At 40.3% G+C, this 26,189-nt stretch overlaps 1 protein-coding gene across 6 annotated transcripts in view; it reads right to left on the reverse strand.

Moving 5' to 3' along the window:
- Positions 1 to 26,189, reverse strand: part of CEP112 (centrosomal protein 112) — a 154,679-nt gene that overhangs the window by 62,872 nt on the left and 65,618 nt on the right. For all 6 annotated transcript variants that reach the window (XR_011729896.1, XR_011729895.1, XR_011729898.1 and 3 more), the window contains one exon: positions 22,975 to 23,157. Coding sequence is in view for 1 of the 6 variants with exons in the window: in XM_071764138.1 (XP_071620239.1) it covers positions 22,975 to 23,157 (183 nt within the window). In the remaining 5 variants the exon portion in view is untranslated. The remainder of the gene's footprint in view (positions 1 to 22,974; positions 23,158 to 26,189) is intronic.

A 26,189-nucleotide genomic window follows, 5' to 3' on the forward strand; every position in this document is an offset into this window, starting at 1 on the left:
TAGGAAAAAAAAACCAACCCAGGCTGACACAATTCTCAGTTGTGAAAAATCCATGAAATTTAAAATTTAAGAGCAACTCTCTTCTCTCAGGAATCCTGTGGAAAACCAAAAGATGGGATCACAAAATCTGAGATCTGCAGGCAGGATGCTTGCTTGGCTTGTTGGAAAACTGAAATGTCTTCCTCAGGATTGGTTTCTTATGTTCTTTTTCCAGCTGCTCTAATCTGGGTTTGTGATCTGTACCTACTGAATTGTTTCCATGGTCCAAACAACGATTTGGGTACAAGAGCTGCTGTGAAAAATGCACATCTTGAACACTCCAGAGCAAATAATTCCAAATAATTCCATAAGAAATAAGGACTTCACTGTATATAATAGGTCCAATGTTTTATTGCTACTTACTGCCTTTTTTTTTTTTTTTAAATCATCATGTAAGAGCCTTTGATTTGGTTGTATGGGTATGAGTAAATGAAATAAAAGAGATCTCTATCTTTTCTCCAAAGAACACCAAAGCTCACAGTGATTCCAGAGGATGGCCATACCATGGCAACATGCCCCAAACAAGAAAGCATTTTGTAAAATGACTATTAATCCACATAAAGAAAAACAAATAGAAAGAAACCACAAGCTAACAGAGCATCCCAGATGGAATAAAAATATAAATCTGTAAACTGTATGACAGAGGAGAAATTTCATATGAATTTCTATGGCTCACTTGCACATATGACAATCCCATAGCTGCAGAAACTGCTAGCTGAGATGGTGATTTCTATTTCTGTTTCAAAGGAATAACTTAGAATTCTAACTAAGAATATCTGTGCTGAAATAGTGTCATAAAAAGGGTGGGTCATAAGCCCACAGCAATTTGCCTGTAGGGAAAAAATAGACTTGAAAGAAAAAAAGGAAGGTTGCTCACTCACTTTGGCTTATTTAAAATGCCAATAAATGTTCTGCATGCTATTTAGAAGGAAAACATGTGCTCTTAATTTTCAAAAGTAAATTGCAGAAGAAAATATAAAGCTAGCAAAAAGTTTAAATTAAAATCTGTTGCCAATGCCTAAAACTCTGCTCCAGCCACATGCAACAGAGAAGAGAAATGGACCAAATGACTGCAGTCTAATTAAACAAAAAATTAAAAAAAAAAACTCCTTTATTTTTCAGGAGCTCCTAGTTCAACTCCATGAAGCATTTACTTGGATGAATTTCTAAGCAAGAGGCCAGAGCATGACCACATCTTTTCTACTCCCAGTGATGGACTTGAGTGTCTCAGTAATGCATTACACACCAAACCACATCCACCTCATCACCCTCCTTTGCTTCAAATAGTGTTGAGGGCATTTTAAACTCCCAAAACCAGTTAAGATTAACTCCACTCTTCCTCCCTGGGGCTCAGCTCTAGATCATTGAGGTGTTGCTTCAGCAGCTTTACTGGAAGTGACCAACATCTCCCAGCAGATGAAGTTGCAATAACCTTTCCTTGCTCTTCATGGTTGTGGACTCAGGCTGAAGACAAAAAAAACCACTGCAATCCTCAAGTGGATCAACTTTTCAAGTTCCAGAAGTCCTCCTCACTGGGCTTCAGCTGCAGGTGACTGCACAGCTCTCAATTTGCTGGGTTTAATTTTGCTTGTATATGACATTATGAAAAAAAACCCAAGAAAACCCAACAAAACCAAAGCAACAGAATCTCCCCAAAACCTCTGAGTGGACATCACTCAAAAACTCTTAAGTTACACAATCACAATAATCCTTTCCAGGATAATATCCTAAAATATGAGCCCATAAATAACCTCCCTGTCTGAGTGACAGATCCCAGCTGCTGCCTCTCCATATGCTGCTATTTTCTCAGCATTTTCTCACCTGAGAGAACATTAAAATTAGTGCCTGCACTTGACCAGGGAGCTCAGAAAAACCACCAGCCCCTCTAAAAGGCAGGTTTGTTTCTTTGTGTCCTGTCCCACTGGCAGAGATGGATGAGGGATACCCAACATTTGTTATTGGGGAGTGGATTGTTCTGAAAGATCAGCCCAGCCAAGGGAAAGGAAGTCAGTAGTAAAAACAAATCTCACTTTGATGATGAAGAAGAATTTCAAGGAAAAATAAGGAACAAAGCAGAAACACCCAGTAATCTGGTGGTGACAATGAGTCCCTTTTTCCCCCCAATCAGTGCAATGTCCCAGAAGAGGTGGATGCAGCATCCTGTCCCAGTGCAGCAACTGGTGACATATGTAGTGCCAAACACCCTCCAAGGGATTATCTGTTGGAAGTGGGAATTTGAACTACTTCAGCTTTCTTATTAATAAACAAAGCTTTATAAAGTGCTGAGAAACAGATAAGAGCAGTTCCTCTAGCATCACAAAAATAAGCAATGCATCTAACATAAAAGACTGTGAAAAAGTAAACAAATCCGATTTGTTTGCAGCTCTCAAAAAAAAAAAAACAACCCATCACTGTTAGAACTTCAAAGATGTGCAATGTTGGTTTGTGCTTCAAACAGCAAGTTTCAGCAAGTCACAACAATCAGTCTTACACTTGATCTCCTTCTGGATTTTGGGAACTATCCCCATGATTTTTACCCTTCAGAGATAAAAGAGTTGTGCAGTACCAAGGGGCAGGCACCATCCTGGTGCCTCTCTGATCTTCTGGTCCATGGAGCATCCTACTGAGTCAGACTCCCTGGTCCCAGTACACCTCTGCTTTTTTCCATGCCAGATGAATACCAACTGGGCAGTTCAGCCAGCTGGCAGCTACCTTTGTGGCTCCTTTGTAAGAGGACAAAGGGTGCACAGCAGTGCTGAAAAAAGCAATCTTTTTGTTTAAGCAGCAGTCCAAATCTGCAGAGATCTCACATCTAAACTGATATTTAAAAGAACTTTGAACTAGCAAGTCATTAAAATTTAGTAACTCAAGCTTTTAATGTCATCTTCCAACTAAAGGTTTGTAATTAACCCAATTATCTCCACTTTAACCAGCTGTATTTTCTACACCATTGCAATTTCGGTTAAAATAGGTGAAGAATTTATTATCCATTTTTTCTGCTAATTTGTCAATACTATGAATCCTTAAATAGAGAGATTTGATTTGCAAAGAAAACTGCTTCAGCAAGTGTGTCAGGCACATTATCACGTGGGTAATGATGTGGCAGGGCACAAATTAGCAGGGATCAGTAATAAACAACTATTCAGCTTTCACAGCACAATCTGTAACACAGTGAAAGTTTTGGGTAAGAACACATAGGCCCCTCAATATGGTAATTAAGGGCCCAGATAAATGAAATGGTGTGAAATGAAAATGAACAACAGCTCAGTGACCAACAGGTTGGTTTCACCTCCTAAGAGCATTGGTAGAATCTTCCAAAAAGCATCAGGCTCTGCAAACTCTTCTGGAGGGAACCACGGGGGTGCAGGAGCTCTGCCAGCACCACCATGGCTAAAAGGAGTCCTGAGCACCACTCTGGTACTTCCTGGGGACACTAAAATATAATTTTATATTACATATATAAAATATTATTTAGCAAAAGCCAAAACTTCACTACTCAGAGAGATGCATTTCTTTCCAGGCTTGTATTTTGTGCATGCTTCATTCTTGAAGGAAAAAAAAAATCCTGTCTGTAAGGCTGGTGCACAACTTGTCAACTGGAACACATCTTTAGCCTTGACTGCAGTGCACTGATGGGTTGGTAAAGAGTGGAATGTTCTTAGTTTATAAATCAGGCTGTAAAATACCAAATTAAGCTCTTTTCTGGTAGCTACAGACACCACAGTTGTAGTCACTAACCTGAAAAGCATGCAGAGAGTGGCAAATTCTCTAGACACAAAGAGATTACATGTTCAACTATCAAAAAAATCAACTTATGTAGAAGCAGTGCAGATGGCAAGCACAGTCCTAACAGTAAAATGTTTGCTGTTGAGCAGTGTAAAATCTCAATCCCTGTATTCCAGGGTTTAGCAATGGTTTATCAGCTCCATCTCATCCCAATCACAGCTTTTCTCACCTTTGCAAATGGACCTCTTGACACCTCCCTTGAAAATATCCACTAGGACTTGTAAAGTGAGGTGTTGAGCTGCTAACTTAGATTTTTTTTTTTCCTATTCATTTTAACAGCATTAAGCTGCTTTTAGATGTCAAACCTTTGTAAGCTTCCTTAGTAGGACTGTTTGAGCACTGTGTATGCTCTGAGAACTGCCTCTAGGATTTCTGGATCTGATGGAAGTCTATTCCTACCAAACTGACTTATTTTGCATCTCCTGGGGTGTTAGGGCTGGGGGCAGGTTTAACACCACCCTCAGTGCTGCTGGAGGTTAAACAACCCTAAAAAAACCATGGACAACTTTGGTTTTTCCCTGCATGTAACAGTCCCCAGAGAAATCCAGCACCCTTTAAATTTTTTTTCTTAGTAATGCACTTGCTGCATCTTGCCTACTCTTCTTCTCCAGCTTCAGCATTTTCCTGGAAAACAATGGAAGTGTTGATTGATGAAGAACAATAAAGTGAAGTTACCCTCTGCTGAGCTCCATTTGGAATAAAATAAATAAAAAGAAACTATCCATGTCATTTGTATAGGAAGACATCCTTAGGCAACATTTCCATAGATAATCTAAACCCCAAACTCTTCACTAACTTCACCAAATATTTCTGAAGCCTGAAAAGAAATATGGAGGATGCAGGTATCAAAATCCCAGTCAGAAAAACAGCACCTTTCTTGTTTCTCCATCTACGACTGCCTGGGAGGAAGAAGGAGCAAATTCTCAAGATCTGCTGTGACACAGCATTAAGCAAAACACACATTTTGGTGGTTTGTTTGGGTTTTGTTTGTTTGTTTATTTTGGGCTGGTTTGTTGGGTTTTTTGGTTTTTTTTTTTTATTGGTTTTTTGGGGGTTTTTTTTGCTTTTTGTTTTTTTTGCTTTTTGTTTTCTTCAGGAGTGCACTGAAATAGATCTGGACTTATAAAGAAGCCATTTAGCTGCTGCCTAATTCATTAATGTAAATGGCACTTAAGGTACAAGCTGGGCTTCAAAAAAAAAAAAAAAAAAAAAAAAGGAGGGGGGAAAAGGGGTGGGCAAAGAGAAAGAAAGAAAATCAGCCATCCATTTGAACAGCTCCACAAAGAGCTTCAAATTAACAGAGCTTATTTTGATTTCTTAATTTACATAAAACCATTTGATTCTAATTTAGTTAATAGCAGCTAGAAAGCAGAACTTCCTATGGGCTGGTTATTGTCACTGCTTTCCTAATAAAATGGAAGAACCTCAAACCTACACAGAACTGAACAATCCAGTGCACTGGTGAGTAAAAGGATTACTTACCAAGTTGAAATTGAGATAAATGGAAATACAGTTTCCATTTACCAGTTCCAAGACCTGGAAAAGACTTGGCTTTCCTGTCTGGAAGATAGATCAGTTTCTTACATGATTTATTATATTTGCTTTGAAAGAAGATTAGTGAGTCAGAAATTAAAACATCCAGCCTCCTTTCTCCTTTTTATCTGATGAAAGAGATGTTTACAGATGTATTTCTCTTTGTCCAAACAAAAAAAAATTATGTGAATAAGATAACTGAGAGCCCTACCTGGAAAGGACTACCTGGAGGATTCTTTTCCTTGTCTCTTTCTACCAAGAAATGGAAGACACAACTGGGCACCTAATAATCTACATAAGTGCAGGAATGTAACTTAAATATGATGGAGACAAAAAAAAAAAAAAAAAAAATCAGCCCTAAATATCTGCTTAATGCAGTGATCCCCAGCACTGAAAGCAGAATATAAAATTCAGAGTGGCTAAAAAACAAATAAAAATCTGTATCTACGACCATGTTTGCTGCATCATACAAACCATAACAATCTATCCCTAAAAATGACACCAAATTCCACATTTAGTCTTCCCCATTTCCCTTTGTGAAAAAATATAAAGTTTTCTTTTCTGTATTTCAGGATGTGAAGGGAAAATATTCCTTTTGTGTTCATGGTAGAGATAGATTCAACCATGGAGTAACTTTAGAGCAAAGCTTGTTCTGGAAGTGAAGAAAAGCTACTGATATTTAAGGAAGAATAGGACTTTCCTGCCATGGAACAGAAACATGGAGAGCAAAGATCTCTGCAGTGGGTTGGGAAGAACTCCCTGTCAATCTGACACTATTTCTGTGTCCAGCATGCCCTAAGTCTGAGCATTTCAAAAACATTTGCATTTCAATTTCCCGTGCATTAAATTGAAAAGCATTAACATTTCCTGAACAACATGTAATTCTGATTTAACTGCAGCCACCATGTATTACAGATTTAGGGATTACACCAGACATTCATCCCTATGAAGCAGCAAAATTAAACACCTTATAATTCCTAATTTGTTCCCAGAAGAAGTCCAGGCTGCATTGTCTATGAGAAATGGCTTTGCCATGAAAAGGCTTCTGAAAAAGGAAAAAAACCCAAACAACCCCAACCTCCAAAACCCCACCAAGCATCACACTGCATTTAGATACATTTTTTTGAATATTCCACAAGTTTTACCCTCTACTGTCAAGGCTTTATGGGGGCTGCAACAGAAACTGCAAAATTTGACAGGACAAGTGTAAGAGAAGATGCAGACACAAAGCCCAAGGAGTCAGCTGTTGATGCTGAGATCTGCATCTTTTCCTTCTGAAGTACAAACTTTAGATACTAATTCCTGGTCAGGTCCATCTGCCAGCACTACCTCAATTGGCAGCTTGAGGAAGAGCTGAAGTTCACACTGATGTTCAAGCTCTGCCCTGACTGTTAATCAAGGTGAAAAAGATAAATTTTTTTCAAAATTCCAGCATAGGCCCAGGAAGCCAACTAAGGAGCTGAAAGCTCTCGTTCTCTGGGCTGATGACTAAAGCTGAATGCACCAGCCTGTGTGTCCTGTTCTGTTCTACTAAAGAACCTAATACAGCAGGAAACTCTCATTACTGCTGGCATGCTGCTGTATTGAAGATGACAGCCTTTAACCAAGCATGAAGCCCTCATTCTCAGTCTCCTGAATGGCAATACGTGTGGGCAGAAAGCCTGAAACCCAGCAGCTTCAGAAATAAAAGTTGTGTCACTTACAGGTTTACACTTTAAAGAAATAATCAGCTTCCAACTTTCCAAAGGACCCTGGTATCTGCCAGGCAGTGACAATGGCTGCAGTACCTCTGGTAACCCATGAGATGTGGAAAATTCTCCACAAGAAGATGCAGAATCACACACAGGTGCAACTTTGGGCTTTCTCCCATTTGAAATCAACTCCTAATTGGAAGAAGCACATTCTAGTCGAGCATCTCCAGTGGCAATCCTTATATCAAACAGATCCATTTGTCACCTCCCCCTGAGGATGAAAGTCCTAGAGAAGAAAGTCTTCAACTTGGGTGCTAGGTTGGAGCCCAAGGCAGGAGCTGACAGATCCTATTGTGTGTTTTCTGCACACATCCACAGCTGATCCCACACCTGCTCTCCTTCTCTGCACCTTCATCCTCAAGTGCTGGTTGTACTCAACCCCTCAGAGTGGCTCCTCTGAGTTCAGAGACTTTCTGGAAGCATCTTGCTCCACACCTGCCAGTTCAGAAAGACAAGATCAATCCCAGGATGATCTGTACAAAATAAATGAAGCCTCTGTGCATAACATTTTTTTCTTGGAATCGAGAGTATTTTTGGCTCAGTATCTTCCTCTGGCACCTTTACATTGATCTTTATCCTTTTCATCCTTCTCACTTTGCCCTTGAATTCAGCTGATGCCACTTTCATTTTCTGAATGACAAATAGGCCATCGCATCCTAGGGCAGGGATTTCTTCAGAGTGATTTATATAACTGCTTTGAATCTACTGGACTCCAAATAAATATTAATCTATATTTTATACATAAAATCAAAATGCATGCTAAACACAAAGTCTATGAAATATCAGTAAAGTGAAATAACCCATTGAGTATATCTATTTATACAGGTCCATATTTATAATTACTACTCACCCATCCTCAAAAAAAGAAAATCCACCTCAACATGGCATCCAGAGATGAGGAGCAATGCATCATCCCTAAACTGAACACTCTGGCAGGGAACAGAGGTTGTGGGGAGGAACTTGAAGGAAAAACTGTTGACTGGAGGCAGAGCGGGGAAAAGGGAGCAGTCTCCTTTCTGTACAACAATGCAGCACAGTGTTTCCAGAAAACCTACTGCTTTTCCTTTCCTGGAAAGCATCAGTGTTTGGAAGGACACGATCTGACTGTGTATAAGATGTCTCTGTACCACATTTCTCCCAACATGCAGATCAGGGAACTACTGGTGAGATTATTTCTCCATTATCACGCGATGCTATTTCTGACAAATAATGATGCAGTTGTTGAGACAGAGACTTCAGTTGTCTCCACATGCATGCCTAATTACCACATTAATGAAGGAGACTGCTATAAAGGAATAGCCAGGCTGTCTCTCCTAAACCTCCCTGAAACCCTGCACAGCAAAACAAACACGGCCTTCCATATAAACACCTGCATTAGAAACCCTGATTAACGCCACCTATTTTCTGATGCAAAAGATGCCAAAGAACTGTTATCCCAAGGGGCTGTTTGCCCAGCTTTAGAAACCACAGCAACCTCCCAAGTATCCGACACAATACTCAGGCAGAGCAGGTAAGAATTAATTGGTACTTTTTCCCCCCCCCTCCCTGAAATTCAGATGCTGAAACTGTTTTTCCCTTTATTGAAGCAGCTCGGCCCAGACTCGCTGGTCCCGCAGTGACATGTATATTGAATACAAATCAGACAGCAGGGCTTTAAATCTGTGTTGCAGCTCTCATTTCCAATTCGAGAACTGTACTATAATCATAAGCTTCTGGTGGATGAAAGGAAATCAGCTCTCTGAATATTAGCTAATGCCACATTTGCAAGTCCTGAAGAGATCTGTGCTGTTTAAAAAAAAAAAAAAAAAGATCATTTCTCGTGAACCTATATATATGAATTGCTTTGTACTGCTCGACTGATAGAAGAGATGCCTGTGCTGGGATTAAACCCTTTTCATCATAAAACCTCATCTGGTTCGGAGTCCAAGTCCATCAAACCTTTTCCCTTTAAAGTCCCTCCTTTGATTCTCCATCAATTTATTCAAACCGCAGCTGGGTGGCTGAAAACGAAAGGACAGCATCATTTAAACCAACCATGTTCCTAACTTGAAAGAAGGGCTATAATTAAAAAAATGGGCATAAAAGAATGGAAATGGGATAATATTTTTTAATGGTAGTTCAAAGGCCGACAGATGTCAGAGCCTTTGAAGATGTCAGTACACTGAGCAAGAAGTTGCCATTAAATAGTTTGCCTGAGAGGTGAAGCAGCTTTTTAATGACTGAAAAAGCCCTTGCAGACCCATCCTTGTGTTTTTAATTTGTCAGAGTTTCTGCAGTATTTTCTGATTAATGACACATGATTAGGACTGCATAGCATACATATTTTTATACTTGGTTAAATGAATACTTTATTCCACATTCCTTCAGTGCCAGATAAGAACAGGAAAGCTTTACTACGGAGTCCAAAACTATTCAGATTGCTCAAATATTTATGGTAATTTGAGGGGATTGGCCAGATACAGAGCTACTATGTGTTGCTACCTTTTGTTCTTTAATGGTTCTATTACCACTGCCACCACAATGTGCAGGCATTAAGTGAGCCAGTAATGTATTGGACCCTTCTTGTGCCCTAAACAATCAGAGCTTTCATAATTCACCCACGAACCAAGCCAGCAAATCAAAATAACAGTCAGAAAAACTCCTCAGTTGATGCTAAACAATACACACAATGGCTGCTGATGGATTGTAAGTGGGAAATAACTATTCTCAAAAAAAAAAAACCAAAAAAACCCAACCCAAAACAACAACAAACAAACCCATTTTGCTAGGAATCATGTTCAGAAGAAAAATACCAATATTTAGAAATGCAGATAAAGTCGCCATCATGGGCTGCAACATCCCTCTGATAACAAAACTTTTTCTTTTTTTCCCCCCTATTTCTACCATGAGTAGAAAATGTAGTAGCCATAAAACCACAGAGAATTTCTTCTCCTCCAAAGTGAGCTCCCAGATGACAACAAGAAGTGCCCTGTGACTGGGAGCCCACCCCACTGAGCAGGGAGAGCAGAGGGAAGGAAGCATCCCAGCCCTGGGGAAGGGCTGGAAGAGCACATCCTGCCTTGTATCACACCTTGGAGAAGTCATTCCTATGAAAACCCAGTCACGATAAAGGAATTTGATTCATGTATTGTTCTTTCTGCCCTTCCAACCTCAATTCAGATTGTCAGTTGGATCATAAATAGAAATTTGATTGAGCTGAAGCTTAATGTACAGAGGGAACAGAGATACCTTGGCAGAGCTTGGTGAAATCAAGCTGCTGGTTTGCCCAGAACATTTCCATGATTTCTTAAGTCTGAATATTTGGCTTGTTGCAATCCACACCCATCAGGAACCTTTTTGTAAATACCACACTGCCTAACACCAGCATCAGGAATCAACTTCAGGAGAGGAGGAGAACTTTTGGATCCTGATTGCTGCTCTGGTCCAGATCTACCACTGAGACAAGCTGGCAGCAAATGTCCTGCTATGTGTCCAAAGCAGCACACCAGGATGCAACTGCAAAGGCAAACAGTGGGAATTTTCATGAGGAAAAGGTGATGGCTGCAGGGAGAAAAAATTTAATTCAGAGACTTAATTCTCCCAAAGTTATTCATTGAACGAAAACAAAGTCCTAGGAAAAATAAAGCTGTGGGAGGATTCCACTATAAAAAAGTGTAGAAGTAGACCACTTGCTGTACAAACAATTGTAAATCCAATTTCCAACCAACCCGCAGCCTCCTTTCTGAGGTTATTCTAAAGTTACCTTCACAGATAATTTTATTTTATAAAGGAAAAGAAAACTAATCTATCGTGCCCCACCAGAATACTTGATTTTATCAGGAATCTCACTAGGATTTGGAACCTCGGTCTATAAACATCACATTGCACACTTTTCCCAGAAAAATTACACAGGCAAGCAGCCAGGAAGCTGCTCAGCAGGATGGGATGAGGTGGCTCCAGGGAACACCTTCTACAGCCTGAGTGTCACCCAGAAAAGTGGCTCCTCTGGCACCCACATCCCAGGAGCTTGGCAGGTCCTGGGTGGTGAAGCAGGGGCAGGCTCTGGGTGCACCATGACCAGGGGACCAAGCTCTGCTCATTTATTTCTCTCCCAAGGCTGTTGATGAAGGTAGAGAGATGTAATAGTTTAGCACTATGGAATATCTTAAGCAGTTCTGGTTTAGCTGAAATGCAACTTCAGAGAACAAAGAAAAGGCATTTCACTAAGCTCTGGCACTCAGTTGAATTCCCAGTTAATTTTACAAACTAAAAGAAGGTTCCCCACAAAAGATGTATCAGGCTTATGAGTAAAGGTGGTAAATATCAGACACCCTGAACAGAATGTTTTGCCACAGCAAGCCATCTCAGCCTGCAAAGCTGAGCCATTCAGCTTCTATCCATTAGAGGGCAATAACACGTGTACACACACATGTACATCCAAACACACTCCTACCACCTCCACCTGACTGCAGCAAGAAATTTAATATTTTCTGATGCAAGCAATAATATAGAAACAGCTTGTGTCCTGTTCTCTTCCCTCCCCCTCTGCTCTCCAACAGGATTCAAGAGCTCAAAAATTACAATTATAATATATTACTAGTATTTATAATACATTACTAGTAGTATAACAGATTATTCTTTAGTTTTGCTTTCTTACAGGGAAATCAACACACTACACAGTGTCAGAAGGCTTACAGTAGTTGTTATTAAACATAGCTACAGAAGAACAACTATTTTTATAAGGATGTGAATCACTATAAGGGTGCCCAAACTTGGAACAGACAAAAATGTTCTTCATGTCCTCATTTCCCACCTCCTTTTCCTTGCTATTCAGCCACATAAGAAACTTCTGATAAGAGCAGCAGCTAGAGAGATGGCAAGTACCCAATGTACTTGAGATGTCTCTTAATGCTCCAGAGAACTCATGGAAAGGGATTTTCCCTCTGTCATCAGTAGAGGCACTTGAGGGAAGCACTTCATGTGCTTTTCTTTTGCTTTTTGCTCAAACCATGCCAATCTCCTGATAAACCTCATTATCCCAGCTCCTCAACTTTCTCCTTGTTGCAGATTTCTTGCATCCTATGAGCACATCCATCTCCCCTTAGTGGGACAGGAATCATTTGTTGCTATTTATTTTTACTACCACAATGTAAACCCAGACCCCTGAGAGGATTCCAGCAATATAAATAATTACCATTAACCCCTAAACTATTGCTTCTCAGCACCTTTTTAGTTACAGGAATGCTGGAGTTTACAGTAAGACCCAGCACCCAGACTACATTGATTTTTTTGAGGGACATTTTTGGTTTTAAAAATATGACTTTGCAAGGATCAATCTCTATTTCATTAGAAGCAGCAGTTCAGGCAATGATTTCAATACCAGCTTGATATTTCCATCAGCCATTGACTAAATATTAACTTTGAATTCAGCTCTTCAATTAAACCTTTAGTATAATTCAACTTCAGAAGGTCCAAGATGAAGATGTAGACTCAAAGGCAGGGACCTCAAACTCGAAGTCCCCAAAGACATCAAATGCAGCAGGAGAACATGCAGCTATTTTCAAATATTCCAGTGTACTCTGTGTACTCCAAAAATCACCTTCCTCACCGTTTCTCTTTTCTAAATTCATTTTACAGGTGCCAATACAGCACAAGGCACTGACTACAAAAGAATTCAAGCTGTCAGAGGCAACATTAGAAGAACCCAGACAAAAGATAGAGTTCACTCTTCCTGGGATTTTCAGATCTGTTCTAAGTAAAGACACTATGTCAAGCTTTTTTCTTTTTTTTTTATTTTTTTTTTTTTTTTTATTTTTATTTTTATTTGTTTTATTTTTTAAACTGCAACAGTGTTGTTTTTCTAAACTCTGAATAACAACTTCAAAACCTGAGGATGGAATATTTACAATCAGGCCAATATTTTAAGGCCCCAAACTAAAGTTTGCTTATTTGCTATATTTCAGAAAGACTTTCAATGCTTAGGAATCCAAATGACTATGAGATATGTAATTGCACTTTGAAAATTATTGTTTTCTCCATCCAACAGAGATCCACAGCATCCTTGACATCGATTCCTGTCACTTTGTCATGATAAACACTCAGGTATTAAGTGTCTTCCACATCATGCACCCAGGCATGATTCCAATTAGTGCTGAATAGAAGACAAAAATGTCAGCTTAATAAGCTTCAATTTGCAAAGTCTTTGAACATTTGATGATACCACCACTTTGCCAATCATTTCTTGTACTTTGGCTTTTTTTTTTTTTTTTTTTTTTGGCTTTTTTTTTCCACATCATCTTCCCTGTCAAAAGGAAGTCTTTCAAATCTACAGAAAGAGGAGACATGAACGTCACTCAGTGGCTTGACTGAGCTAAAAGATCCAAAACTGCCTCCCCAGTACATCAGCAGAGAGCTATGATGTGCACAATACTCCCTCAAAGCTAATTTGCTGCCAACATGTAGAATAATTGGGGGAAAAAAGTCTACAGTAAAGTCATACTGTGAATTTTCCTTTTTTTTTTTTTTTTTTTTTTTTTTTTTTTTTTTGCATGAAGTCAACACTAAAGACTTTAAATCACTGTCAGAGTCTCTGCCACTCTTTCAAAATAAAGAAAGTGTATTTGGTGAAGTCAAATGACAATCATTTCTTCAAGGGTGACTGGACAAGAACAGCTCTGCTGGCTGACTTCAGGTTCAATGTAATTTATGGTAAAAGAATGTTTTTTGGTTTTAATTTGGTTTGGTTTTTTTTCAAGGAAGAGAGGGAAGAGAGGAGAGAAAGGAGAAAAAAAAGGAGGGAAAGGAGGGAAAGGAGGGAAAGGAGGGAAAGGAGGGAAAGGAGGGAAAGGAGGGAAAGGAGGGAAAGGAGGGAAAGGAGGGAAAGGAGGGAAAGGAGGGAAAGGAGGGAAAGGAGGGAAAGGAGGGAAGGAGGAAAGGAGGAAAGGAGGAAAGGAGGAAAGGAAGGAAAGGAAGGAAAAAGGGAAAAAGGGAAAAAGGGAAAAAGGGAAAAAGGGAAAAAGGGAAAAAGGGAAAAAGGGAAAAAGGGAAAAAGGGAAAAAGGGAAAAAGGGAAAAAGGGAAAAAGGGAAAAAGGGAGGAAAAGAAGGAAAAGAAGGAAAAGAAGGAAAAGAAGGAAAAGAAGGAAAAGAAGGAAAAGAAGGAAAAGAAGGAAAAGAAGGAAAAGAAGGAAAAGAAGGAAAAGAAGGAAAAGAAGGAAAAGAAGGAAAAGAAGGAAAAGAAGGAAAAGAAGGAAAAGAAGGAAAAGAAGGAAAAGAAGGAAAAGAAGGAAAAGAAGGAAAAGAAGGAAAAGAAGGAAAAGAAGGAAAAGAAGGAAAAGAAGGGGAACAGAAGAGGAACAGAAGAGGAACAGAAGAGGAACAGAAGAGGAACAGAAGAGGAAAAGAAGAGGAAAAGAAGAGGAAAAGAAGAGGAAAAGAAGAGGAAAAGAAGAGGAAAAGAAGAGGAAAAGAAGAGGAAAAGAAGAGGAAAAGAAGAGGAAAAGAAGAGGAAAAGAAGAGGAAAAAGGGGGAAAAAGGAAAAAAAAAAGGAACAAGCTTCCAAGAAAATAAGACAAACTGCAATGAGGACAGAAAGTTCTGCAAATGGGAACACACACACACGTCCAAAGCCCGAAGCTGAGGCAAAGTCTTCTCTATCTGGAATGTCCCCAAATGCATCACCCTAAAAGCCCTGGGCTTATCTGGGCTTGTGGGAAAACAAACAGAAAAAGGCAGGAGGAAAGAGGAGGACATAAGGCATCAGGATGGGAAAGGTGGAACAACACCAAGGCCTCCCAGGCTCTGATGGGCAACTGGTCCAGCTCAGAAGAAGAGAGAGGTGATGGTTTCTTCTGAGCTGTCAGCCTGGAAAAGGTGGGGAAGCCCTTTCAGCTAATTCCTGACATCTCAGGCAGAAAGAAAGACCCTGAAGAGCCACAGATCACAGGGGGTTGGGTTTTTCCCCCTTTCCCCATTGCTCCTGCCCATGAAACAGGAAAAGCAGAGAAGTTTCCCATTGTTCTTTCTGCCCCAAGCCATCCACGGAGGGATCAGCAGAGCAGTGGGGGGATGCCCAGGACACTGCTCTGTGCCATAACCAGCTCAGCTGCAATTTGTTACTTGTTTTCCACTTGAAGGTTTCTCCAGAACACTTTCATGTGGGAGTGTGTGGAGCTTTATGGATGGGCTCATATTTCCCAGCTGACATATCCTCAGCCAAAGCATGTCAGCTACAGGAGAGGGCAAGGCTGCTCACTGGCTCTCTGATCCCTTCTTCCCCCCATCACAAACCACATAAAAGAAAAATACAAATAATCAGCTCTCCAAAATTGCTATTTATTACCTCATCATGAAACCCTCTGCTTGGACCCCGCAGTGGTATTGAGTAATATCATTACTTAAGCCATAAAGAGGTTGTATTTATTACTCAAAATTGGGAAAATTAGCATCCATATGGATCCTATTGTTTTAAGACCAGTAATACTGCCAAAACAAGTGGTGTTAACATTGCAAGCTGCAGATTGTCATAATTTCTCTTCCAGTGTTTCATTCTTTCATTTGGTATTTCTAATACCTTTGAATTGAGGAACTGAACGGATCATAAAATCTCTCCTATCCAATAAATCATTTTAGAGCTAGACTACTGTTCAAAACTTGATTTATGGTGGCAGGGAGTGAATGGAATTAACATCTGCTGACCTAAGGAAGAGAGACTAAATTGATTTTAGGTAATCTCTCTATAGCAGAAGGGAAAAGAGAATAAGCATGGTCTTAAAAAAAAAAAAATTAACTACTTAATTTGCAATACATAGCACCTCAGTAGGTAGTCATAGGCAGGACACCTCTAACCCTGGAACATTTATGGAGTAAAACTCCATTAAATTAATTTTCTGGCACATGGGGAATAAAAGGGGCATTGGAGGAATAAAAGGGGCACTGGAGGAATAAAGGGGGCATTGGAGGAATAAAAGGGGCACTGGAGGAATAAAAGAGGCATTGGAAGCAGTCAACCTGGAAATATTGAGGGCAAATAATTCTTGAGCAAACTGAGTGTCCTCTACAATGAAATTCCTGACTCTGTGGGAAGGGGAAACCTCTCAATGTCTTTTATCTTGATTTTGGCAAGGTTTTTGATACAGACTTTATAGCATCAGTAGAGTCAGTCTGAAGGATGGGCTGGACCACTGGGTTTGATGAGGAATCAACAGGCAATCAAGAAGCAGAACTTCTGAAAGGTCAACTGGGGCTGATCTGATGATTTAACATCTGCACCAAGAACCTGGCTGACAGGACACAACAAACCCTGTGGGATGGGATCTCTTGGGGGGGAGTGGTCGGCATCTTGGAGAGCAGGGTTGCCCCTCACACAGACCTCAAACTGTGCAATCTGGAGGAATGAGCCCACCAGGAGCTTCAGGAAGTTCAAAAAAGGAGGTTTGTCTGAGCTTACTGTCTGTTGATGTTCATTATTCATTGAAATCATCACTCACAAATCCTACAAGCAAAGCCACACCCTGTATGCAAGGGCCACACCTAGAATGGCTGTTAAAAACTGGCATAAAGATCCTTGACCCCACTGAGAAGCAAGACAGATCTGATATCTTTTTTAGAGAAATTCTTCTATTATTTATTAACTTCCATGCAGGAAATAATCACTTTTTCCTAAACAGGGAGTACGGGTGTAGAATGCAATTACTGCCACATGAAACACACCCTGTCTCTACACAAGTGAAATGAAATCCTCTGCTTTTTCAGCTGACAATATTTAAAAAATCAAAACCAAGAAAGGACCCAGTGTTTACTACAGTGTTATAACAACTATCAGATAGATCCAATTTCACATTTTGTGTACAGAAAGTCCATTTTGCTGAAAAGAACTCCATCTCAGAATCAGAGTTCACACGATGTGATGAGGCAGTTTCTATGGCAACTGCTTTCTCTTTTACATACACAGTAGACAGCACAAAATGTCAGTTCCCTCCTAGGCTAACCTAACACTTTTAATCAGCAAACTATAATTTATGCACCATTATGTATGGCTTCAAAAAATGTCCTTAGCAAATATTCCAAATGCTGAACAGCCCTGAAGTATAAAAGGACAGAGGAGGAAGCAAAGTCACCCCTCCTGCACCAAATTCCTCCCCATCTAATTTCAGACAAAAATTGAGAGTCAAGGAAAAATGGGGAAGAGATCACAGATGATCACCCAGTACAGAAGGAGAACACTTTGATGGGTCCATTCAGCAAGGAAGAGGCAGATGGTTCTTGCTTGTTCAACAGGCTTTTCAAAGGCATCTCAAACAGAAGCAGCTTAGAAGTGGGGACTTGAAACAAGAGGAACAACAAATGTGGCTTCAGCTGAGCAGGAAAGGTGCACAGGGGCATTTCCCCAGGAACCTGGTGTATTTGGCTATTTCATTAAATTCTCAGCTTCACAGCAATATTTTCAGTTAAAGCCCAGTTTGACTGACCCTACAGGACCCAGCATCAGCCCCTGGATTTTAGTAGATCTTCCCCATCAGTGGGATCCATTCCCATTCTGAGTCAGCAGACAATGAATAACAAAAAAAATCCTCCAAAAACATGCAAGTGCTGCAACAAATATTTGGTACTTTAAATATTTTACATCAACAGTCATGTCCATTATGCTGGGTTGACTGGTGGTAAATTAACCATGCTGCAACATAGCCAAAGGCTTTTGTTTAGGAAAGGCTAAAAGGGAATGGTTGTCTCTCTCCAGACTTTCCACATAAAATATAACAAATATTTGGATTGCAACTCCATCATTTAGATTGTCTGCAGAGAAAGCCTGTGTAGCAAACAATGCATTTCTTCTCATGCCAAAGACATCTTCGACTCAGAAAAGAAAAAAAAAAGTCAAAGAAAAAATGAGTCACCATTTATTTACACCAAGTTCTATACAGAAGTGACTTCAGTAGCACCACCACCATCTGAGTATTTCACAGGCTGCATCTATCTGCATCCTCCAGGCACAATCAAGCCAAGTGCTTCCACAGATCCCTTGTGGACTCGTGTTCTGAGATATGGGAACAATTAGCTGGAGCAGAAGAGATGATCAGTGATTTATCAGCACAGTAACAATAGGATCTTTCAGATCAAAGTTTAAGGGAGTCTCCCATTGTGAAACAAATGCTCCCAAATTCCTTCTGTGTTAGTAAAACCCTGAAAAGCTGCTGCTGAGGTAGCACTTACAGACAGAAATGGTGCATGTGTTGGGGCAGCCAGTTATCACTAAACAAGTCTGTAATATTTCTATTTTTTCCCCCTTGTATTTTCTCATCAGTGGTTGATAAAGCTCTCCCCATCACAACCAGCTCAGTACCACTGCAGACTGACCACATAGATAGATGGAAGCCAGATAAATCTCTCCAGTTCCCCCCCACTTTGTTGATACATTAACTGTCTGTACAAAACTACAAACATATGCCAAGGATTTGTTGGAACAAAAATAATGATCGTTGCTGGAATGAAAATAATGATCCTGACTGGTTTTCTTTTTATAGTGTTAACCCAGCAGGCTCAAAGAGCTCAGAATTAATTCAGACAAAATGAGGAACAAAGCAACAGTTGCAGAAAAATCACTGTTCACAAGTGCAAAAAAGCAAATTTTCTAAGAGGAGATGCCAGAGGAGAAGTGAAAGTTTGCCCTGTACATTGGGCCCCAGGGGAAAAACTGCTGATTCTAAGGTAAAAGGAACCAGGATGGCAAAGGCCAAGAGGATTACAGGAAGGGCAAAAAACCAGCAACGAAAAAGGAAGAAGATACTTCAGCCATGGGAAAACACCTTATTAACTCTTCTTGATGCCTCTGGCTTGCTCTTTTTATCACAATTTCCATTCCCAATCTGTGTGTTCCTATGACCTCAGAACTGCTCGAGGTTTGCCCTACTAAATAATGGTTTATTGAGAGCCTTGACACCCCCAAACACCAGTGACCATCTCTTCAGGCAGCCCCATGTTTGAGAGCATGAGCAGTAGATGTTAAAATGAAACACTGGGATGGCAGTAACAAAAACTGGCAAAATCTGCCTTGGTGTTCCAGCTCTTCCTGACCCAATTACAGATGGATGGAAACAGTGGCCTCGCCAATTACCTCACAGCAGAACCTGGAAAGAGAATTCCATTTCCTTACAGAAACTTTTTTTTTCCTCTTGCTTTAGTGCAAAAGGCTGTATTTGAAGTGCCAGGGGTACAATTTTTTTCTTCTTCTTGTCCAAAGGTCAACAGTTGAAGAACAAGAAAGAAAAAGATCCAACTTTGTATGGCAGCTGGTACATGAAAACCTTTGAGGTGGTGGAGGGCACGTGTTGGATGCTGGGGTGAACGTGACATTTGCAGGATAAAGGGAAAATCTCAGGGTACAGCTGGTACCACAGCCCACGGGGCTGCAGTTAGTAAAATTTCCTAACCTGGCTTACTTTGCAGAAGCAAACAGGATGTATAACCTGCTGGAATTAGAAGTCTTGCTTCAGCAAATAGCCAGTTCAGTAGCAAAGCTGGTTTTATGCAAACAAAAGGAGTTGCCCTGTTTGGTGAACTATTGTATAAAGAGAGATGGAAGGTGGGAATATATGACCAATCAAACTGCAGCTTAAAAAGGATCCTAAAGAAAATCCAGATGTAAAATAATCTAAATAAATAGAAGTTGGGATTCAAAACTACCCTTTAAAAAAGAATCCTGTATTATTAACTACTCTTTAAAGAATAACAATATTATGGCAGGTCACATAAAACATACAGGATTTAAAAGACTACAAGAACACAGCATGGCATAAAAGCCTTTGTACTGCTTTGACTTTTATTGACCTACATGTCAATTTACTCCTCCCCAAGCATTATAACCCTAGGTGAAAAAATCAAAGCAAACCTCCTAGAAATGGATAAATCCAAGAGCTCAAGTGGAATGCAATTGTTATCCAGAAATTCATCAGCAATACAAAAAGTGATTAAGTTTCTTTCCTCAACACATACGAAACTTGTATTTCAAATAAGTAGTAACATTATTTTATAGTTAAGTAAAAACGGTCGTGTACTGAAATCTTAATTTTTTTACTTTAGTTCTGAGTAAAGCTTTAATAAATGTACTCATATTTGAATAAAATCCAACCATTTTATATACTACCTTCCACAGTAGCTGAAGACCTATATGAAAGTCGATGGCTTGGATATGCAATAAAAAATAATTAGATCTTTTCAATAACAGTAAAATCAATTGTTCCACAGTACTCAGTCATAAGTGTCTTTAGTAATACAGAAAGAAATACATATTTTAAACATTGCCTACTCTTTCCTATGGGAAAGGATTTCAGAAAGAATAACAGGGAATACCTTTAATAAAGGTGCTTTCACACCATTCACCAAACATTGAAGAGATGGGTACTTCAAGCCGAACGACTCTTTTGGGCTTAACATTAATTATTATTTCTCTTTTTTTCAATACCCAGCGAATCTTTGCATTTAGCAAAGCAAAATGGCCTCTTCTCCAGCCTCACCACACCTTCACTCTAACATAAAGCACTTCTAAAAATTGCTGCTGTCAAACATGGTTCCATTTGAAGAGGTTTTTAAAAAGCCCCATCACCTCACAGATTCACTGTGATATCTTGGTTAAAAGACTGCCAAATGTTTCAGAAATTACAACAGCCATTAGTCACGTTACATGTCCAAAACACGCATTCAGTAAACACATGTGAAGATTAAAAAAAAATTATTAAAAATATGTGCCCCAACTCCATAGGAAACACGAATATTGTCTGGTAAGCGCGTTGCAAAGGGAAAAGTGGTTTTTAATCCAAAGAGCAGAGGAAGGAACAAAGAACTATTTATTTTCCAAAATGGAAAAAATGTGCCCCTGAAAGCTGATAGATTCTTACCGGAATTTAAATAAACAACAGCTCTTGGAGTCAAAGGCAGCCGCATTTTCTTCCCTGATTTACATGTCATTCTCATGGCAGCAATGTTCAAATGACTGTACAGGGATATTCAAACTACAAAGAAAAGCCCTGTAAAAAGGCCAAAGTTTTTGCTATTCAGACTGTTCAGATTTTCCTAATAGCTGCGATAATTTCCAATTTTTTTCTACATAGCAGCTGCAGTAGCATTACATATCCCACTGCAAACACAAAGCACAACCAAACTTTGGGCTCCAGTTGTTGCCAGAAATGTCCTCTAACAGGAGTGAATAGAGAGATACTGGCAAGGCACCTCCCAGATTTCTGATTTCACTTAAGGCACTTCCTTTACCATTGCATTCAGTGTCATCCAGACCAACACACTCATGAACGCTGGTGTGAAGACAATACAATTCTATATGTAATTTTAAATCTATTTTTTAACACAGCTTTGCCTTTGTAGGCAAAGATGACATCAGGAGTGCAGGTGAGAGGATGGCAAGCAGCGAGCTAAGATGCATCTTGGGCCAAAGGAAAATAATCCAAAGATAAAACCCAATCACTTTAAAAATTTAAATCTTTGTTCACCTTTATAAGTAAGAGGAGACTAAAGGGCAAGGTTTAATTTTCCAGAAGCCACCTGAATCTCCTCCTCCACGCGTTCTCACAAAAGTATCTTTCGTTTTCCTTGGAAAACCATGATGGTGGAAAGGGAGAAATGAATCCTGGCTCTGCAACCTCGCCCTCATCCTCCCCCTACAAGCCGTTTGTTTGATTTCGACAGAGCCCGAGTTGTACAATGGTAACAACAACAAAAAAATTATTAAAAATTAGGTCTTCATTTTCACTTAGCTACATTATAGTTGCCAGAAAGACACAGCCTACCAGTCTACAGGCAAGCAAAGTGAAAATACCTCAATGTCAGAGTCTTACAACACGTAGGGAAGGCGGTGGTGCGCGGAAAACAAACGTCGCTAAAGATGCCTTACCAAAATCTCCAGTTTTGGTATAAAATAATCCATGCGTGATAAGTAATTCTAATGCTGATTACTAAAGACCATTTTCTGAATACTCTTTAAACTACAAAATCACCTTACATTTCTAAATATTGCCACTGCAGGCCTTTTTAGGATAGGATCTTGGGAAAATACACCGTGCCATCTTTACAAAACACATTGGGAAAAAAAAAAAAAAAGCAAAAAGATGGTTTTTGAACTGAAAACTCATAAAGATCATTTTCCATGCTGACAGGGCGCATTTCATCCAGAAGTTTGAAGAGTCAAATGCTACCCCAGCTGGGGATTATTCTGCCAAATGGCTTCCAACAGTGACCACAGAGATGGAGGATGGGAGGGGTGCGTGTGTGTGTGTCGGAAAAGAAACGTGAGGGTAAAGCAACCCCAAACCCACATCATCTTAGCAAACAGCCACCAACACGTAGCCAAACACACAATGCAAATCTAGAATGCAAAACTGAAACAAAAAAGACACAAACAGAATGAAAGAAAACCATCCGTGAGTTACCTGCAGGGATTTAAAACAAAAAATTTTTTTTACTAATGAAGCAGATATAATTCATATGGATTTGGCCAGGAAGGAGAAAAGGAGGGGTGCGTGTGAGGGCTGGGGGGGGGAGAAGAACAGATACCTTTTTTTTCTTAAACAAATCCATCATGAAAGAAAAAGAGACAAGATTATAAATAGGCCGAGTTATAGCGCACCATGGGATTTTTAATCTGGCTACCTGTGGTTTTTGCAGTTAAAGCCCTATTCAGCAGTGGGAAGGGAGGGGGGAAAGCGGGAAAAAAAGGAAAGGAGAAAAAAAAAAAGAAAAAAAGGGAAAATGAAAACCAAAATCACGTTTCCGTGCCAGTTTCGCTAAGGCTCCCACAGCGTGCATCACCAACAATGCTGGCAAACAGGAAACCCTCACTATTAGCATTTTCTAATAAGCCTTTCAAACGTTATTGATCGTTACCTGGCCATCTCGTTTCCTGCTTTCTTGAGTTTGACTCTCGTGCTGTGCCATGGCAGCGCGGAGCAGTTTTTCCCGTTTCTCGATTTCCCGTCCATGGTCTCGGACCAGGGCGTCCTTCTCTGCCTTGTGCTGCTGGAATAGGTGCGTCTTCTCCTGTTCATGCTCCAGCTTCAGCTCCACTATCTGATTGGACAGGGAGGAGTACAGTTCATCAACAGAACATCCTTGTCGTCATGACAACTCGTCTACAGCTTAATTTCCCCCCTTAATTTCAGCGACTTGGCGATTTTATTTTTTTACGTCACTCTTACCTCACCTTTCTCCAAAAAAAAAAAAAAAAAAAAAAAAAAAAAAAGACACCGTGAGCGTGACAGAATTCCTCCAGACAATCCCAACAATGGAGACAAACCCAGCAAATCCAGCGCATCCTTAACCGATTTTTTGGTACAAAAGTCGGAGCGTACGGAAAAATAAATAAAATAATAATAATAAAAAAAATTTGCATTATCGCATTCTCTGGCCGGTCCTCCCCCCCCCCCCCCGTGTCCTGCTGCTGCTCATCAGCAGGGCTGAGGATCCTAAATGGTTAACAGGCAGCCTGCTCTCCCCTTCCCTTAAGTATACACACACACACACACAACCCCCCCACCCCAGCAATTAAATCTTTTACAGATTTCTTTATGATTTCCAAAGCGAACGCTCTTCCCTCGACATTCCGCAACGCCCGCTGGATATACAGTTGCCTGCTTTTAGATATATATATATACATATCTCTAAAAGAAAAAGAAAGAAAATGATAAAAAAACCCAACAAAGCTCTATTATCCCGTTGTCAGCTACGCTATCCCAACATAAACAGATGTATGTGTTCCAGAAGGGCACCTGCTGTGCCGCAAGCTTGCGCCATGATTTCATAAGAAGCCCTCTATTCTCAGGATCCTTTCCCAGTCCGAACCACACTGGATGCTGTGACCTTGGCCACTCTTAGCCTCTCCCTGCTAGCCTGAATGGCAGCCCGAGACCAAGGCCCTGGTTGCTGCAGCTTTGATACTAATCCTCCCCGCCTGCGCACAATGGCACCCTACCTGGCCTGCACACTGGAGCAGCCCGCCCGCCTTTGAAGCAGGTGATGAATAGGGACGGCAGGAAGCCGCTTCCCCACTGAACTCCGGGCCACACAGCTGCTAAAGAACAGTCACTTGGATTTTTCTTCAGTTTTGGTGGATTTCGGAGGAGGAGGAGGAGGGGGAAAAAAAAAAAGAAATTAAGGGGGAAAAAAAAAAAAACGCTCTTATGGCGAATATGGGCGCTGCGTGAGAAAGGGGAATAAAAAAAAAAAAAAAAAAAGCCAACGGGAGGAGCTGTGTGTGTGCGCCGAGAGCGCCCCGGCACCTGATCTTAAAGCTGTAGCATTCAATTCTGGGATGATATTGGCTGTTTGCGTGGCTTTCGGGGTATGAAATTTGTAGTAAAAAAGCCCCCGGGTTTTCTCCAACTCCGGCTGGGCGTATGCTGAGGTGGAAAGTAAGATCCAAGAGCTGTGTTGCAGCTCCGAGCATCCTGCTGGAAAAGGGAGTGTGTAGAACAGATGAAATGTTCTATGGTTTAAGATATCTATCTTATTAATAGCACTAAAATACTCATTAACAGATATCTGAAGTCCTCAGAGGAGTTCAGCCCCCAGGAGGCATTTATTATCTCTACCGGGCCTGGGATCCTTGCACAAAGTTCTTTAAGTCTGCATTTTGTCCAAGGTTTGCCTACAAAGCTGGTTTCTTTGCAGACGTTATTGGTGGCCTTAGTGTGCCCGAAAGAAAGGCTTTTTCCTCCCTAAAATAATTTTTAAAGGCTTTGCCTGAGTTATGGCAAAAAACGTTTCACAGTTTTTCATAAAACACAGCTCATTAAAAAGAAAGCATGTCAATAAGAGAGGTCTTTTTATTCAGCCAGTCTCTTTTAATTACTGGATTTTCAGCTGGTTGGGCCACGTAAGGTCTGGGGCAAGACAGTTTGTTGTGGGAAGTTCAATTACTTAGGTTTTTGCTTTTTTAACTAAAAACAAGAATTGGCAGAAGGCAGGGAATGTGTGCTGGAAGGGGGCAAAGGACAGGCAGGGAATGTGTGCTGGAAGGGGGCAAAGGACAGATGCCACTTCTTCAGCCAGTTACATGATACACGTATATGTCACCAGGTCACCCAACTAAAGTAATTCCAGTTTATTTAGGAATCTCTTCACCTCCAGCCTTCATATGACAAACGATGGCTTTGAATTGAAGGGGTGGAAAGAGCAAAGAGGGACCAGGGTCCTTTTGGAGGGGTGTCCATGGAAGCAGAAAAGACAGTGGTGTGAGGGAAGATGTTTTATAAAAGGCAAATTTGTTGAAGGAAAAAAAAAAACAAACCCTCAGCACTTAAACCCAAGTGTTCCCCAGGATGGTTTGGGTTTGGTTTTCAGAGGTTTCTCCAGACAGGGAGCAGAGATGGAAAGAGAGCATGGGGAAGAGAGCATTTTCTTCCTTGAAGTTTAAAGACTTAGAAGCCCATCTTCCCTACTGATCATTAACAAGTAAACCACATTTGTAACCAACAAAATATTCCAAGACAAATCATGAAGAGACTGGGGAGCTATTTGACTGCTCCAGTGAACACTCAGCTGCACCTCCTGCTCTCCTCAGAACTGCTGCCAAGCAACACAGTTTTTCTGCCACTCCTCCCTCTCTCATTCTTGTATTGTTGTTTGGGTTTTTTTAATATGAAAAAAGAATTAGTGTATACCAACAAAAGGAAGAAAACAACTCAGCAACAGTAGGACTTCATCCCAAAGACCTGAAGGAAAACTCTATTAATTCTTCATGAATCAGTATGGATCCTGTCTCTTCTTCGAGGCAGGGAGCACCTTGATGAATGCTGTAACAAAACCACCTCCTTTAAAACTTGTTTTATGTTGAGACCTTTCTCTATTTATCCCTAGACACTTAGCACCTCATCAAATTACATTAAAATGTTCCAAATGTTCAAATACAGGACAGAAGTGTCCAGAAGACAGCTTGAGGTGCTATGAATTTCAGACAGGCAACACCATAATCACAATGGGAACCAGGGGCAGTACTGAAAAGAAACATTCATTAAATAATAGTGTGTGCCTGATTATCATAATCACTTTGTATTCATTGTGGCTTAGGTATTCCTCATTTTGCCCTCTCAAATGATGAGATT

This window comes from Heliangelus exortis, chromosome 20 (genome assembly GCF_036169615.1).
Source record: "Heliangelus exortis chromosome 20, bHelExo1.hap1, whole genome shotgun sequence".
NCBI lineage: Eukaryota > Metazoa > Chordata > Aves > Apodiformes > Trochilidae > Heliangelus > Heliangelus exortis.